General features: G+C 39.3%; 1 protein-coding gene across 2 annotated transcripts; it reads right to left on the bottom strand.

Annotated features, from left to right (window-relative positions):
• Nucleotides 1–2683: 2683 nt before the first annotated feature.
• NEK3 (NIMA related kinase 3) lies at nt 2684–16686 on the bottom strand. 2 transcript variants are annotated; one of them, XM_054182946.1, is made up of 16 exons: nt 16584–16686; nt 15246–15474; nt 14346–14439; nt 14031–14128; nt 12890–12973; nt 12179–12246; nt 11973–12059; nt 10827–10881; nt 8408–8608; nt 7964–8033; nt 7277–7323; nt 6294–6393; nt 5752–5904; nt 4570–4704; nt 3812–3938; nt 2684–2857 (listed from the first exon to the last, which is right to left on the bottom strand). In XM_054182946.1, the coding sequence occupies exons 2-16, from the start codon at nt 15360–15362 to the stop codon at nt 2791–2793; spliced, it is 1503 nt and encodes a 500-aa protein (XP_054038921.1). In that variant the 5' UTR covers nt 15363–15474; nt 16584–16686; the 3' UTR covers nt 2684–2790. The 2 variants fall into 2 exon arrangements, with proteins under 2 accessions (XP_054038921.1, XP_054038930.1); XM_054182955.1 differs by lacking the exon at nt 16584–16686 and having other exon boundaries at nt 14346–14423; nt 15246–15305.
• Nucleotides 16687–16688: the final 2 nt, after the last annotated feature.

Below are 16688 nucleotides of genomic sequence, written 5' to 3'. Positions count from 1 at the left end.
CATATTCAGTGCTGTAACATTTGAGTTTGGACTACAAACCCAATACAACACTACCTTTTAAAACCGTCATTTTTATCACATTTTTATTAATGCTGCTCATTCTTCTTCAAAATGTCATCTCCTGCAAGTCTGCAAATTATTGAGGATCTGATTTTTCAATAAGCAGCAAGTTTATGAGTGTCTCATAAAGAAAAGCTTGAAGCTTAGTCCTAGTACACCCTAAAGTTAAAACATGAAAAGGCAGCAGAAAGCACTATGCCAGATTACGACAGGGTTTTGGAAAGTCTGACTCATTATTTCCTGAAGTTAACGGTACTACAGAATTGTTCTTGTTAATGGGAAAAATAAAATTATAATCTATTTCATGCTGATTTAGTTTAAACTAATGCGTTCTAATGTTGGCAGCAAAATGAGAAGCCACTGCATTTTGCAGCAGACCACAGCCAAGTGCAGCTGAGCATCAGCTTCCATCTGGAAACCTCTGGCAGAAACGTTAATGTCACTGGGCGCTTGCACCGTACCCATAAGCAAACTTACACACCTAAATATGAGCAAACACTATAAAACTGTTCTTACTAGTTGGCCTGAGTTTTAGCAAGGGAGATTTGTTGAGATGCTAGACTTTCCCTGCCAGGAAGACCAGGCAAGCTCTGCAACAGGCTACCTCGAGTGACTGGTCGTTTCCGAGACCATGACTGGCAGTTTTTGAGGGCTGCTTTGACAGCGCAGACGGGCTGATATTCCCGCATTTATAATTTAGGTATTGGGGTGAACGCCAGCTCCGGTTGGTAGTCACTGGTGAGAAGCGGCCACTCGGGACAGGTGGGCTGCTGCCCTCATCCTGCCTATACACCCAGGCCTCTCACCGCCCGGGCCTCCCCTCTGCCGACAGCTCGACTGAAGCGGGCTCTGGGGAGGGCAGCAGGGCCAGACCTCGGCCAGGGTGACGGGGCTCGACCACTGGGCCACCGCCTCCCTTTCAGCAGGACCTACACAAAGTCACGGGTGGTGGTCTACAACCTCCTGCCACCGTGCCCGCTGGGGGACCGCTGCCCTTCCCGCCTCCCCTGTGGTGCCGTCGCCATAGCGACGGGGCGCGCCCGGCGGGCAGCCCTTGCCGCGGCCTCCCTCCCCTCAGGCGAGGCCAGGCCCGGCCCGGCCCGGCCCGGCCAGACCCGCTGCCGGGGGACGCGGTACCTGCGTGCGCCCAGCGGCCTACGGAGCCCCCGAAGCCAGGAGGAGGAGCCGTCCCCGGGCTCCGCGCCCCCCCCGGCGGAGGTGTGACGGGGCGGTGGCAGCGCCCGCAGGCGGGCCCGGGACAGTGGCCAGGGACGGCGAGGGCCCGCCGGGAGCTGCTGAAGCTTCCTGCATCCGACAGAGCCAATGCCAGTGGCTCCAAGATGGACCCACTGCTGGCCAAGGCTGAGCCCGTCAGTGACTGTGGTAGCGCCTCTGGGATAACGCAGTTAAGAAGAGGAGAAAGGAAACTGGGCAACAGCAATTGCTTCCAGAGGGGAGTGAGAATATGTGAGAGCAAAAACTGCAGACACCAAGGTCGGTGAAGAAGGAGGGGCAGGAGGTGCTCCAGGCACTGGAGCAGAGATTCCCCTGCAGCCTGTGGTGAAGACCATGGTGAGGCAGGCTGTCTTTCTGCAGCCCATGGAGATCCATGGGGGCGCAGATACCCACCTGCAGCCCATGGAGGACCCCATGCTGGAGCAGGTGGATGCCCAAAGGAGGCCGTGACTCCGTGGGAAGCCCATGCTGGGCAGGCTCCTGGCAGGATCTGTGGCCCCATAGAGAGGAGCTCACGCTGAAGCAGGTTCGCTGTCAGGACTTGTGACCCCATGCAGGATCCACACTGGAGCAGTCTGTTCCTGAAGGACTGCACCACGTGGAAGGGACCCACGCTGGAGCAGCTGGTGAAGAACTGCAGCCTGTGGGAAGGACTCATTGGAGAACTTTGTGGAGGACTGTCTCCTGTGGGAGGGACCCCAGGCTGAAGCAGAGGAAGAGTGTGGGGAGTCCTCCCCCTGAGGAGGAAGGAGCAGCAGAGACAACGTGTGATGAACTGACCACAACCCCTATTCCCCGTCCCCCTGCGCCGCTGTGGGGAAGGAGGTAGATAAGTCGGGAGTGAAGTTGAGTCCGGGAAGAAGGGAGGGGTGGGGGGAAGGTGTTGTAAGATTTAATTTTTATTTCTCATTATCTAACTCTGATTTGATTGGAAAGTAAATTAAACTAATTTACCCAAGTTGAGTCTATTTTGCCCCTGATGGTAATTGGTGAGTGATCTACTTGTCCTTATCTTGACCCACGAGCCTTTTGTTGTATTTTCTCTCCCCTGTCCAGCTGAGGAGGGGAGTGACAGAGTGGCCTTTGGTGGGCACCTTGAGTCCCACCAGGGTCAACCCACCACAATGTAGTGTTTCAGTATGTAGTGAGGAAGAAAAACTTCACACATTCTCATAGTGTTACACCATCTCTTTGAAATATTTCAAGGGGGAAATCTGAACAATGCTATTAGCACTAATGTTTTTGACTGAACATTTCTGCAAAGCTACTACCAACTCCAAATACACTGAACATCTACACTTGTTATTTGCAAGCGTTCTAGCTAAAAAAACTTGTTATGCATTTTCCACCCTCAGTTTAGTGATACAGAAAACATGCCCACTCTGAATTTTTTGCTGAAATAATTTTATTAATAACTAAGACTATTAACAACAATGATTTGGATTATAAATACTGGCAAGTCTAACTTCAGTTACTGTACATAAATTCAAGTTTTCAGTCACTGTGTTTCAATACCATTTTCAGTTCCGACACCCAGTCTGGGTCATCTTCCTCGAAGTCCCTAAAAATAGATTTCAAAATGTTATTTTGCAAAGCAAAATACAACTTTATTAATCTTTATTTTCCTTTTTCCCCCTAAAATTACCCTAGAACTAGGAGAAATTACATTAAAAATATCAACACGAGAGACTTTATTTCCTGCACAATTGTGATTAAGGAACCAATAGCTGTTCTTCTCTTTTGAATTTACCCAAATAAGTTTTATCAAAAGCAGAAACAAATGCATATACTAAGAGACTGCAAATATGTTGATATTAACAGCTTGCCGCTGAACTGCAGTAATACGTGCTTAAGTAGTTCATCTCCAAGTGCCACAAAAATAAAGAATGGCATAAACTGAGATTCTGAGAATCCAAGAAATCCCCCCAAAACATACCCACATCTGTAAAATACAGATGTTCAGAATGTGTTGATGTACACTCTGCTCTTTCAAAAACAGAAGTGGGTCACTCACTTAAACAGAACATGGAAGTTAGAAAGTATCAACAAATTTGTCTCAGTAAGTAGGTACCAAAGAGATTTTATTGCACTATGCATGAAAGAGTAGGAAGAATGATACACAAAAACAGCAAACATACTACTAGGCAAGTAGATTTGCCACTGGTTATCTGATTTCACGGTCAGAGTACAAAGATTTTTCATGCAAGAAGGCTTTGCACTTTACTGGGGATCTAATTTCATCTCATGCTTTCACTTTTGCAAAGTCATCAGCAAATTATTGGCCTATCTGCTAGTAACAAGCAACATGTTTAATCTCAACACCATCCATAACTATAAATATAGCAAAGAAAACCTGTAAGATAGCAAACACTAAATTTTAAGATCATTACGTAAGAGAGGGATGGATTTAGATGCTGAGAAAAATACTACATTTTGTTCGGGGGAACGTCTTTCTGTAAAAATCACTTAGAGGAACCAAAGACAACAAAAATACAAGGATGTCATTTGGACGTACGTGTCATCATCATCAGATCTAGGCTCAAGTCTCTCAGAATCTATGACAATAGCTTCATGTTCACCATCTACTTCATCGGATGCTTCAGTTTCATCGGAAAGTGGACCTCTTAATATATTTCCAGAAGCTTTGAAAGTATAAAAATGAAAATGTCACTGAAATCCTTTAATTTTAAAAATAAAATTATTAAGAGTATAAATACAATATAGTCTTTCTAATGTGTCCCCATTTCTCATCAGATTCCAGTACAAGCTGTTATCTATTTGAAGTGGAGAGATAAACTCATAATGCAACTGAAGTGCAGAACAAGTATTTACAATTTATGGCCGTGCGCATCTATAGACTACAGTCATCTCTAGCTGTGCCATCTTGCCATCCTGTCTGCAAAACAGGGCATTACTGACTTACTGAAGGTGGATTTACCTGACGAGGCTACAGCCTATTTATTGCACCTCCCTAACGTGTACACCAGGCCGCTCAGCAGGACAGAGACTTCATGGCTCTGCAGTCACAGTCAGCATTTTTGTCACAATCTTACTCAGCTATTGAGCTGCCATTGAAAGTTCTTCATAAAGAGATGTGCAATCACTCATGGATTCTCAGCTGGGATTTTTGTAATCCCACATTTCATTCAACAAACTTAAAAAAAACCCCCAAACAGCCTGTTGTGACGTGAACTCAAATGCACAAGCTCTATATGTAGGGGCTGTGTATGTAAAATAAAAAAAAAGGCTTTATTAACAAACCTGGGTATTTACCTGGTTTATAAATTGTGTATGTTTTAAATGCTAAACTGACATCTGCGTTACTGAGAATGTTCATCAGGGTCTGAGGAGTTTCCTTGTTCCACTGCTTACGTGGCTTATTTTCACTGTAGTTTATAACACAGCCACCTAGGTATAAAATCATTAATAAAAACTGCATTATCAGTGTGGATTACAAGATCACATTCAAGAGAAAAATACAGGAGGAAAAGAGTCTAGATGTTTCCATCTGTAGCTCTGCTGACCTCTCAACATGAAGTTGATACTGTCACTATTAAGAGGAAAGAAAATTACCAAAGGCCACAGTGGGGCCTTCTGCCATCAGAGAGCCAGAAGAAACTGGCCAGGAGTGTGAGGGGTCTCTGCAAACTTACTTGGTAGCTCTATAAATCTCACAGAATGGAGCCTGTGGCCATTTTTGTGCCTTTTAATAGCCGAACACCTAAATGCATGCATTCTTCTGTTCTCTTCCCTCACCCTGCATATAATTATCATGTAACGTTCCTACCACAGCTTGGGAATTTTCTGACTACTCAAATCTTGATTATTTATTTCAATAGCAACTGTTCACATTTACTTAGAATACACATCCATAATCACAGGTAATAATTATAATAATCACAAACAGTGTGGGGCATTTTAAAATTGAAATGTTTTTAAGAAGAAATCCCATGTTAAGTTTTCTAATTAAAAGCTGTTGATGTAGAAGAAGAATCTCTGCCTCACATCTGAGGCACATCATTAATAGTTCTTGTCATTGGCATAATCTGTATGTTAAATGATAACAGAAGTAGAGGTGCACATGTTATATGCTCCCAATAGTATGCTGTACTTGAAAGACAGGCAGCTGCATTCTGCATCAAATGAATTCCTCAGTGTTACCCCCACAAATGGCATATTAGGAGGAGGGTTGGTAGGATAATTTATTAGTAATGATTGTAGTTTCAAGGTTGCTAACGTTATCTGTGGCTTTCATCACTCTTTGCAATCCTCCTGTCACACAAGACCACAAATAAATTCTCTTCAGCATAGTGGACTTTTTGAGTGCTTGTTAATAAAATATTTTAAAATTATTTTTACATCATTTAAAATATGACCAGTAAAGTTTTGGCTTTTAAAACCTGTAAAGAACCACTTATATTACTTGAATTAAAACCACATTTAATTAAATCTTACTTTTAGCCTCTTCAGATGTAAAACTGGAAGAAAGCAAGGATGCACTTTCCAGGACATCCATTACAGTACTGGATATTCTCTTTTCCCATTGTCTCCTATGGGCATGTGACAAATCAGTAATTCCTCGGAGGACATCAGAAGTTTCTACTGTAACTGCAACCAAAAGAAGGATGACAACCAGCATCTAACTTGATTCTCTGTCCATGTGAACTAGCTGTAAGCGTACAGCACTTCACTAACAGTGACGTTTGATTCTGTGGGTACAAGTCTGGACTTGGTAACAGTTCCCCATACATTTACTCTGTACCAAATGTTTTCGATCAATCATTTTTTAACAGTTTGGCCAAGATTTTTCTTTTATTAGTGTTTTTGAAATCTCAGATGAGCAGTATGAATCAATATAATTGCAGAAGTAACAGACAGTGGCACGGTTTTCTATAGGTCCAGACTTGATGCTCTACTTGTTTAAATGGCTGGATCATTGACATTTAGATATCACTACGTAGAAGGAAATGCATCAGCCTTAACACTGTAAAACTTACCCTCTTCATCAGATTTTCTTTGTTCCTTTGTGCTTTCACGCAAATCCTTAGTATTATTTTTCCTTTCTAAGGAGCTATGCTTGCTTTCATCTTCACTTTGCTTTAAAAGAGTAAAGACTATTAATCATTATCCTTGTTATTGAGAAAAACAAAGCAGTAATATTAACATGGCATTAATTATTTTAGCTTTGCTATTAAATGGCTGGCCTAACGGTCTGAAAACTAAACCACTGATACCATGAAACCAATTGCAATTGCACTGTATCTATTACTGCACTGTATTTCACCCTATGTGTCCTTTTTTGACAGACAATCTCAGTTTTTAAAGATAAGCACATACGCAATTTGTGGGTTTATTTTTTTTACATTTAAGAACAGTAGCAATGTAAAGACAAATGAGTCATATTCCCAGGGAAAACAAGATGCACCCAAATATTAAGCTTCTCAGACTGACAGGTTTATCAAAAGAAAAAAAAAAAGAAGCCTTACTGGCGTATTGAACATGTTTTGAAAAATATACTCAATATGGCTGAGCCAGGCTGTGCTATAATGTACCTTGGCCACCTGCGACTTAATTCTCCTCACCTGAAATTTCACATGGGCCCTAAAACTTAGCGAGAATTATGTCCAGACTACACTGTTTCCACAGCAGCCTGTTCAAAATGTGTCCCTAAAGCAAAGAAAATGCATTAATTTTTGCAGTATCTCAAAACATAGAAAAACAGGAGAGGGTTTTTTTGGATTCTTTTTTTTTTCTTGACAGGGGTATAAGGAACTAGTTTAGTTTGGAACTAATCTAAATGTGGGAAGCATCAAAGTTACAGTGGTGGGAAATGCACAGGAAAAGTCTGCAATTTGAACACAGGTGACAGCTGACCCTCTGTGGTTTAGTATACTAATAATTTTCCATATGAACTTTTCTATAATACAGAGCATTCTAAATTACTAAAATATTAATATTATATTTATATTTGAATACTTACCCTATTTTCTTTCTTATTATCTGAGCTTCCACCAGCCATGACACTACCTGATACGTGAAGGAACAGGTTCAAGAGTTAATACCTTCAGTAAACATTTGTGGTAAAGCAGTATTCCAGAGGTATGACAGCAACACCACTGAACCAAGCAATGACAATTCTGTGAAAGCTTCTTCACACTTCTGCAACGTTGCTCATTCTCAACAGGGAGTCCCTCTACTACTCAGTTCCAAATGTGTACAAATTTTGGTGTAGCTAAATTTATGCATAAGAAGAAAATCCAACATTCTCTCTAAAAATTAAATAATGAAAATAACTTGCTTCACCATATTCTGGGAAAGAAGGCATTGTCACATTTAAAATATATGCAACAGCTAGAAGTTTTGCTCATTTTAAAACTGAAAGGCTTAATTCTAGCACAAGTCTTAAGACTCATGATGTATGTATTGTAGCTCTGCACCATACTTCTCATGCTGGAATAGAATTTATGCCCTTCAAGCATTTTTCCATACAAGTTCAATAATATGACATATTAATAATATTTACATACAATATCAATAATATAAATAATATTTAAAATAATTAAAAGTAGATTTGAACATATACTAATGTTTTATAGCTGTATTTACAATCTTACAATTCCTAGTCATTTTGTCATTCCTTACATCAAGAAAAATGTTGCTGACTTACCCTTTGGTCTTGCTGCATTGCCTTCATGTTTCTTGGTTTCCTTTAATACCTGCTCAAACTCACTTGTCATCTGGAATATGCATAAAGAGATGCAAGTACTGTACCATTTTAACCTTTCTCAAATTTATTGTATATGCTTATACATATGTATCTGCTTATGTTAAAAACAGACTTACTATACAAAAGTACTGTTATAGCTAACAGCTAACAATATCTCATTTCAGCAGCATCATATCAGTATTTCAACTTTTTTTTTTCAAAACAAACCCTTCTAAAAACTCATTTTTCTGAGAAGTCTACAACTGTATTTATGGCCTTTAGAGTAGGGCCTACACCACAGTACATTTTATATTGTTATACACTAACAAGCTACAAAAGAAACTGATTTAGTATCTAAAATGTAGATACTACGGTTTAAATCTAGAGGCAAAGAATACACCGTACCTCAGAAGGCAAGCAATTTTTGATAAGTTTGGTTAAGCAACTTCTTGCAAGAATAGTACTGGCCGATGGACGATTCTTGGGATTTCTTTTAAACATCTGTTTTATTAAGTAATGAAGTTCATAGGAATAGTGAGATGGTAGTGGATTGTAGGACCCTTTGCATATCTTAAGGATGAGATGCTTCCAGCTATTGGCTTGAAACTGCATTAAAAATAAATTAACATTAGAGCATGGAGTTAAAGCACAAGGTAAAAAGCAGCTGATATAATTTAAGAGCATGTTTAATTATATAAAAATACATTGTATGTCTCTATGTGTAGGCTCGCTACTACCATACTGATTTGGTTCCCAGTTTGACAGTTTCAGGGCTCTAATTCAGAGGTGTGGAATAATGACCCTGAGTGAACACATCAGTAACTTTCCTTTACATTTTCCAGGGCTATTACATAGACATTTATTTATGTTAACAATGACAGAAATGTAATTTGCTGAGAATGAAAATATCACAGTTTGCATAAAAAGTTTGACTAAAGCCAGATCATAATGGACACTGCAAACAATAACCTGTACAACTGGAAAACAGGTGGGAGTTAACTCCTATAAATTTAAAATTGTTCAATGTCCTAGTTTTGTCTGGGATAGAGTTAATTTTCTTCCTAGCAGCTGGTACAGTGCTATGTTTTGGATTTAGGATAAGAATAATGTTGATAACACGCTAATATTTCAGCTGTTGCTAAGCAGTAACCATTACGTGATGGAGCCCTGCTTTCCTGGAGATGGCTGAACACCTGCCTGACAATGGGAAACAGTGAATAAATTCTTTGTTTTGCTTTGCTTGCATGTGTGGTTTTTGCTTTACTTATTAAACTGTCTTTATCTCAACCCATGAGTTTTCTCATTTTTACTCTTCTGATTCTCCCCCACATCCCACTGGGGGGTAGTGAGTGAGCAGCTGTGTGGTGCTTAGTTGCTGGCTGGGGTTAAACCACGACATTCAAATTTTATTTTTGTAGGAATATAGCATTCAGTAAATTTGGATCGTCTTAGTGTCCTTTACTTCATATAATTGAGGTCAGAATCAAACTACAAGACTGAAACTGCAAGCCAGGAAAGATGCAGACTTCAATTTAAAATAAACAAAAATAAATCATCAGAAGTAGCTTATCAAGGCACAAATACCCTCTTGCAAATCTACATGAAATAGCTCAAGTTGTTACTTTCCTCAGCTGACAGTTAACCAGTCTTCAGTCAGGAATTACTGCTTACAAGTCATCGGACGACTGCGGTATCAGCGGGGACAGCTATAACCATGGACGGCAACAGCCTGAGCAAAAATGGCTGAGAAACTTCTATCTCCATGCAGAAAGTTTTCTTATGCCACACCCCGCTGGCTTGGCTGCAGAGTGCCAGGCATCCATGGCGTGGCTTTTATATCACCTCTGATAGATTATGCAAGAACATATGTGACCATCACGTAAAACCAGATACATATTATTTCACTGCTGCTAAAAAGGGAATACTCCACTCCTTGGCATCCCAGCTCCGAGCACTGCCTGAATAGCTGTGACACTGCCAAAGCCTTGCCACAGACCTACTTAGGCTAACACACACCTATCCACAGACTCCTTTAAAACTAAGAAAAAATGACCTTAAATTAGGACAACGTCATTTTCTTGCAAAACAAACATAACCTGATAAGGGCTCTTGCATTAGCCATGTGTCTGGATATAGAAGCCAGAGGAAGTTAACACATGAGAAGCATAGCATCAACACCGTAGAAGACAGTGTCCCAGAATGACAGAACCATCCATCAAGGTTCCCGCTGTCTCAATAGGAGGATAGCGCTTGGACACTGACTTGTTTGATTTGAAGAATAAGCAAGTAGGTATATCACTGATGTGAGGTTCAAAACTTCTTACTGCTTACTACGTTTTCCTACACTTGCACACAATATATTCTCGTTAGCAAAGATTTTGAGTGTCCTTGCCTACATCTTCTGTGATTGTCTTGATCCTGTAAAACACAATGCTCACTGCAACATCCCTGCAGATATCTGGAACCAGTCTGGCGGCCGCTGGACTCCTTAATAAGCCCCAGATCACCTCACTGATATTAAGTAAAATTACCCAAGAAAGAAAAAAAATAATTGTTTTCTAACAATTTCGAAAACTGTGTATTTTACAGAAGGGTCCAACAGGTTCCAAAAGCTGCTGAAAAACAGAAGGCATGTAGTGGAGGAGGAGTGAGAAGGGTAGAGCAATACTTCCTTCTTTTAGAAGCAGCAGCATCAAATTATAGTCACAATCAAAACACATCAGTCAAATTATAATTGACTGTGAATCCATCAAACCACAACTAACAGCTAATTAAGTTTTAAGGAATTCCAATACTCTTCTGATAGCAATAAAGCTATACTTACCGGATGTTTAAGAGTGCATAGCTCATATAGAATACATCCCAGAGACCATATATCACTGTAGGTATAGAGAAAGATGAGAAATTTTAAGCCAAAAATTACAATTTAATATCCTGCCTAGAAAAAGTGAAATTCATTATGTGTACAGAACTGAATTGAATAAACTAAAAATAAATATACGTAACCATAAAAGACAAAACAATTACATGTTTAACATCTCCAGGGGAAATGATCTTGCTTATTTTATCCTATCCTGATGTAAAAAAGGATGACTGTCATACAGTTGTAGTTGGCTTTTTACTCCTAGAATGTCTCTTAAGCAATTTGCTGCAACAATATTTATCCTTCTGTACTTGAAAGCCTTTGTGTTCCATGGCCCTTAACATCAGATGGCAGACACACAATCCTAATTCTGAGAGTTGGAATTCTGGCCTTGCCAACAGGAATTCTCCTACTGAGAATAAAATATCATCTTCCACCAAAAGCGAGTACTGCCACCTGCACAAGAAGCAACTGATGCCCTTCTTGCAAGAGGAGCAGAAAAAAACTTAAGTGCTAGGTTTCTTCCCTCCTGTGGAAAATGAGTCACTTGGTCCAGGAACAACTAGGGTCACAGAACAGATGTAGGGGAGGGGACATAAAATGACTTGGTATTTTGGAGTCTGGGAGGAAGCTGTAAACGCATTACTATCTCAGAAGGACCAGAATAACTGGGGTCTATAAATCTAAGTCATTAGTTCTGTAGCCAGTATCCCTACATTGCCATCAGGACTGGCAAGAAGAGCTTTAAAAATATGACCGTCCAGAAAAATAAGACCAGCAAAAAGACACAGACACATACACATGTATGTCCGTACATACATGTGTGTATGTTTGTATGTATGTAATTACTCTCCCAAATGCACAGAGAGGTCTGCACACCAGTTTTCAAACTTTTAAGGCTAAAGATACTGTACTCTCAGTTACCTAAGTAAAGAGGAATTTAGGCCTTTTCATCTTAAAAAAACTGTAACTACCTCTTTCTAAATATTCTTCAGCCTGATACCTTCTCCAAACAAAATATGGATAAACCACAAAGGCAGACTGAGACACTAATAAAAAGACATACATCAGTCAGGCATTATTTGTGAACACTGAAGACAAAAATACCTTTTGTTGTTGTATGGCATGCTTTCCCATATTTCTGGAGGTACGTAATAAGGAGTTCCCACATACGTGCAGGCATATGACTCTGGACTATTGAAATGACAAAGAAGAAACACCAGATGAAAAGTAATGATTTAAGAACTCTGTACTATTTATCAGTAGTAAAATAAAACTTTACACCACTGAGATCAGTAGAGATATCCACATACTGTGCAAGAACGCGTGCAGATCCAAAATCTCCCAATTTGACTCTTCCACTTTGAGTGAGGAAGACGTTCTGCATTTCAAGAGCATAGATTAACATACTTAAATATCATTCTAAGAAACATTTATGCAATTTGTATATACAGAAAACACAGTGACAATTGCTTCTGATTTTTTATATTTATATTTCCTTTTACTTGTGCCTCCTAATACTTCTACAAAAAAAAATTAAGAACTTTGTTGTGTTTAAAGGGAAATGGAAAGGTTTTATGGGCCTAAAGCCCCAACATCAGTAGCAGAGGAAGAATCAGAGCATAGAAATGCCTTAATCTTGATGCTGTACTCAAACCACTAAGGTCACACTTTCTTCTTAATTTCTCTTTCTACTAGAAAAGAGTAAGAAAGAAAAAATGAGAGGCAAGATATTTACAGACTGCATGCTGCATACACATTTTATACTTCTGTTATTGTTTAAAATGATATGCATTCTGTCACAAGCAATTGGTGCTATCAGCAGTACGGATATGAAGGGTATAGCTATATTACGCCCACAATATCATGTCATCCCATACACTCAACAATTTCATTTACTTAATATTCTCAAGCCTAAATGTAAAACACAGCACATAGCAGTAACAGGAAATTACGAAAGAGGGAGCTGAACTTCTGCATGCAGAAGAGAGTTTATTAATGGCAACAAAACTTGCTCTTTTCACCTTGGATTTGATATCCCTGTGCAGCACACGTTTATCGTGAATGTGCTTCACACCCAGGCACATCTGCACAAACCAGTGAAGGATCTGAAAAGAGTAACTACGAGTTATAACAGCTCAATGCTACAGCATATAATGAATACTTTACTAATAGATTAAAAAAAAAACATCAAGAAAGAAAATAGCAGCATGTTCAGAATATCTGGGAGTTAAAAGTAACTAGCGTAACAGCCTACACTCAGCATGAAAGACAAAGGTTTAAAATAAAGGTTTAAAATAAAATATTTTAACATGGCAGAAGGAATGTTTACTACCTGTGCCTAGAAAACTCGAATAATACATAACAATAACAAAGCTAAGGAGTCACTACATGGCACTTTATCCGATGGTCATTTTTATAAGTAGTCAATTACAACTTCATAGTAAAGTAGCAAATGAAAAAGAAACAAAAAACCCACACTGAAATAACATACTGTTTCTAAAAGGAAATGTATTATTTTTAAAAGTACCAAGTAAAGTTCTTAAAGATGCTTGGCCAATCTAAATATTAGATTAGGTGAGGATTCTGTTCTTTTCATTTTAACTAAGAAGATGCTCCTAACTGTGGCAGGAAGTAGTTTTCAATCAGTACAATGTCACTCTGCACCTTCTCCTAAGTCATTTTATAGTCTCTGTGATAAAAGGAGTTAATGCCTGCTGAACAGTTTCAACATTTAATTATTACATAAAATGCAACCATTTAGTCTCCTGGCTAGTTTAATTTATCTTACCAGAGTGCTTTATTTACTTTTCATTTGCAGTACTTCTTACTGTGCTTTAAATTCTGGCTGAAGTTTGTGTTAAATTTTTCCTCAAATGCATAAATTTACATGTGCAAACCTGACCCTGTTTTTCACACTGCCTGCACAATTCTCAGATACAGACAGCAATTTCTTTTTTATTCCTTTAAGTCCAATTCTCATCTTGTTCTGCTGGAAATTAACAAAGAAATAATGCTTCTATTGTATTTATAAGTGTCTTTGTTTCATTTAAGGTACTTCAAGGTGTTTGTGTATCTATAATTTGCTTTATGTGATGCAAGGTGCTTCAGTTTACATGAAAAAGGATTCCTAGGTCCTTGGTTCAAACTGCTGTCTTTTCTTACCGTATCTTCAGGGAACAAATTTCCTCCTTGGTGTTTAATTTTTTGCATTAGATCTCCATCATCACAATATTCCATCACTATATAGAGATGTCCATCAGCTAAATTTTAGGTAATTTAAGAATAATTAGTATTTTCGTTAGCAGAAATATATTATTTGTACTATAAAGCTCCGACTACATGCAATGTATTATGTATTACAATAAACATGTATTTTGTTTATAACAGGAATTATAAACAACAACAACAAAATAATCTTGATCCCTCGGGAATATGCAACTTTAAACAAATAAAGGTATTTTAAGTTTTTATATTTACCTTCAAATGATTCTTTATAGGCAACGATATTTGGATGTTTCATTTTAGCCAAAAGAATTGCTTCCTTCCTAGAGTTCTCTATATCAGATGAAGACTGAAAATGTAAGTATGCTTATATAAATGTCACACTAACAAATTTTCACATATACACACAATGCATCTCACTTTCCAGAAGGAAAATATTTTTAAGAATTGTTCCTCAGTTATTTTAAGAAGTCATTTAGAAACTTGAAAACCACATCATTTTTAATCTATGGTTTATTACTAGCTGAAGACCTCTTCAGTTTTTGTGCGGGTTTTTGTTTGTTATTTTTGAGAGGATATTTTCCTGCTTCAGTTACTGACTTTTCCTATTTTAAAAGTGCAGAATTATGAAACAAAGCAGCACACACTGACTTTGAAACAGCTGAGAGTCTACATGGCATGAACTCGGTATAAAGCCAAGTGCCCAGGTATTAACTGAGCTTCAGCCTCCATAAAGCTAGTGCCTCCATTTTGTGATCTGTTGCTTAACTAAGTGCAGAGAAGGTAACCCAAATAACTAATTACCAGCAATAATATGAGGCTAATTTCCTCATTAGGTGTTGCAGATGAAGTCTGCATCCTAGTGAAATCAATGGGAATCCAGCCAAGGGCATCAGGAGAACAGGGGTTTCATTCCCATTGTCTTCCTAAGGGCTACACTTCCCAAAATGTAACACTTTCTGAAACTGATCAAATTTTGCTACTTTACTTATCAACAACATCAACTCAGACAAAGTTATGTATCAGCAATTACATGCACCTAATACACAAAACTCTCAGCAAAAGTGTTCAGCATTTCAAAAATATATCCAGAACGATGACTTTTTTCTTTTTTTTTTTAAGTTGTGGGTGAGGTGATGTGCATGCCACGCTTACCATGGGAAGTCTTATTTCCTTCATTGCATACTGCTGGTCACTGATTCTATGATGAACTAGGAGAGCTCTGCCAAAGGATCCCTCTCCTAGTACTTTCAACACTTTGTATTCTTCCATTCTTTATAAGCCTAGGTCTAACTCTTCTCTTCAAACAGTCTCTTTCACAGGATGATCTTCTAAACTTTGTCATGATCTTGATTCATATCTTGAAATTTGTTGTTAATATAACCTGCACAAGAAAAAAAAACAACTGCAAAATAACGAGAATGGGTGACAAATGTTGGTATCTACAACTATTCAGTATTACCATAAATACAGTTCCAACCACTGTTGTGATTTTGCTGAAAATGAGCATGAAAATGAAATTTTGAATGCTAAAGCTCTTTGAAAACATAAATTATAGGCCTACAACTTGGCATCTTCTTTTTGTTACCTGCACTTTTGCAGGTAACGCTAAACAAAAACTCACCAGGCACAATATTACAAACAATAAACTTCAAGCTTCCAGTGACAATTCTGACCTAAAACAGCATAAGCAAGATCAAACTGGAAAAAGTTACCGGTGCTCATGCGCAAAGCCCTCGAAGACTGGCAGATTTAGGACAGGATAAGATAGGACAGAACATGACAACACAGGATAGGACAGGACAGGACAACACAGGATAGGACAGGACAGGACAGGATAGGATAGGACAGGACAGGACAGTTTGAGGGGCCTACAACGATCATCTAGTCCAACTGCTTGACTTCAAGGCTGACCAAAAGTTAAAGAATGTTGCTAAGGGAATTGTCTAAATGCCTTTTAAACACTGACAGCCTTTGGGCATCTACCAGCTCTCTAGGAAGCCTGTTCCAGTGTTTGACCACCCTCTCTGTAAAGAAACGCTTCCTAATGCCCAGTCTAAACCTCCCCTGGTGCTGCTTTGAACCATTCCCACGTGTCCTATCACTGGATTTACAGATTATGTGCTTTCTTCAATACGCTGGCACTTTGTTATCCACAATTTAAACTCACTTTATATATACACCAGTGCACACATGGGTGTTTTAACGGTCGACAAGCTGGTTTTAGTAGGCATCTCAGGCCTTAATTGTTCCTGAAAGGACAAAATGCCAATTTACTCAGAGGCTGGAAAATAAACACGCTGATTGATTCACTTGGGAAAAAAAACTCTGAAGGCCCCTATGTGATTAAAGATGGTGTTTTTCAGGTGAGCAGGCACGCTCGGTGTGCGCTTTGCATTAACAGCGGTTAAACTTGGTAGCTATGTCTCCGTTTCTCTGAGGAAAGGAAGACAAAGCCCGCCCCGGGCCCTCAACGCCTGAGGCGTTACTCACCTCAGAGGGACCGCGCAAACCACCCCGAAGCCTGAGGAAAAGCCCTCTCGGCCAAGGCGCTGCGTCTTCTCCCCAGCCGAGCCGGGCACCATCAGCTTCCCCGGA

This window comes from Rissa tridactyla, chromosome 1 (genome assembly GCF_028500815.1).
Source record: "Rissa tridactyla isolate bRisTri1 chromosome 1, bRisTri1.patW.cur.20221130, whole genome shotgun sequence".
NCBI classification, from domain to species: domain Eukaryota; kingdom Metazoa; phylum Chordata; class Aves; order Charadriiformes; family Laridae; genus Rissa; species Rissa tridactyla.
Note: the sequence above shows the minus strand (reverse complement) of the source record. Positions and strands in the feature narration are given on the sequence as shown.

Excerpts from the sequence above, each read along its gene's own strand:
- NEK3 (XM_054182946.1), bottom strand. The coding sequence starts at position 15,362 with ATGGAAGAATACAAAGTGTTGAAAGTACTAGGAGAGGGATCCTTTGGC. Across the intron at positions 8,034-8,407 it reads AAAATTGCTTGCCTTCTGAG|ATGACAAGTGAGTTTGAGCA; the intron begins GTACGGTGTATT and ends TGCATATTCCAG. Across the intron at positions 2,858-3,811 it reads AGATCTGATGATGATGACAC|GGACTTCGAGGAAGATGACC; the intron begins GTACGTCCAAAT and ends ATCTATTTTTAG.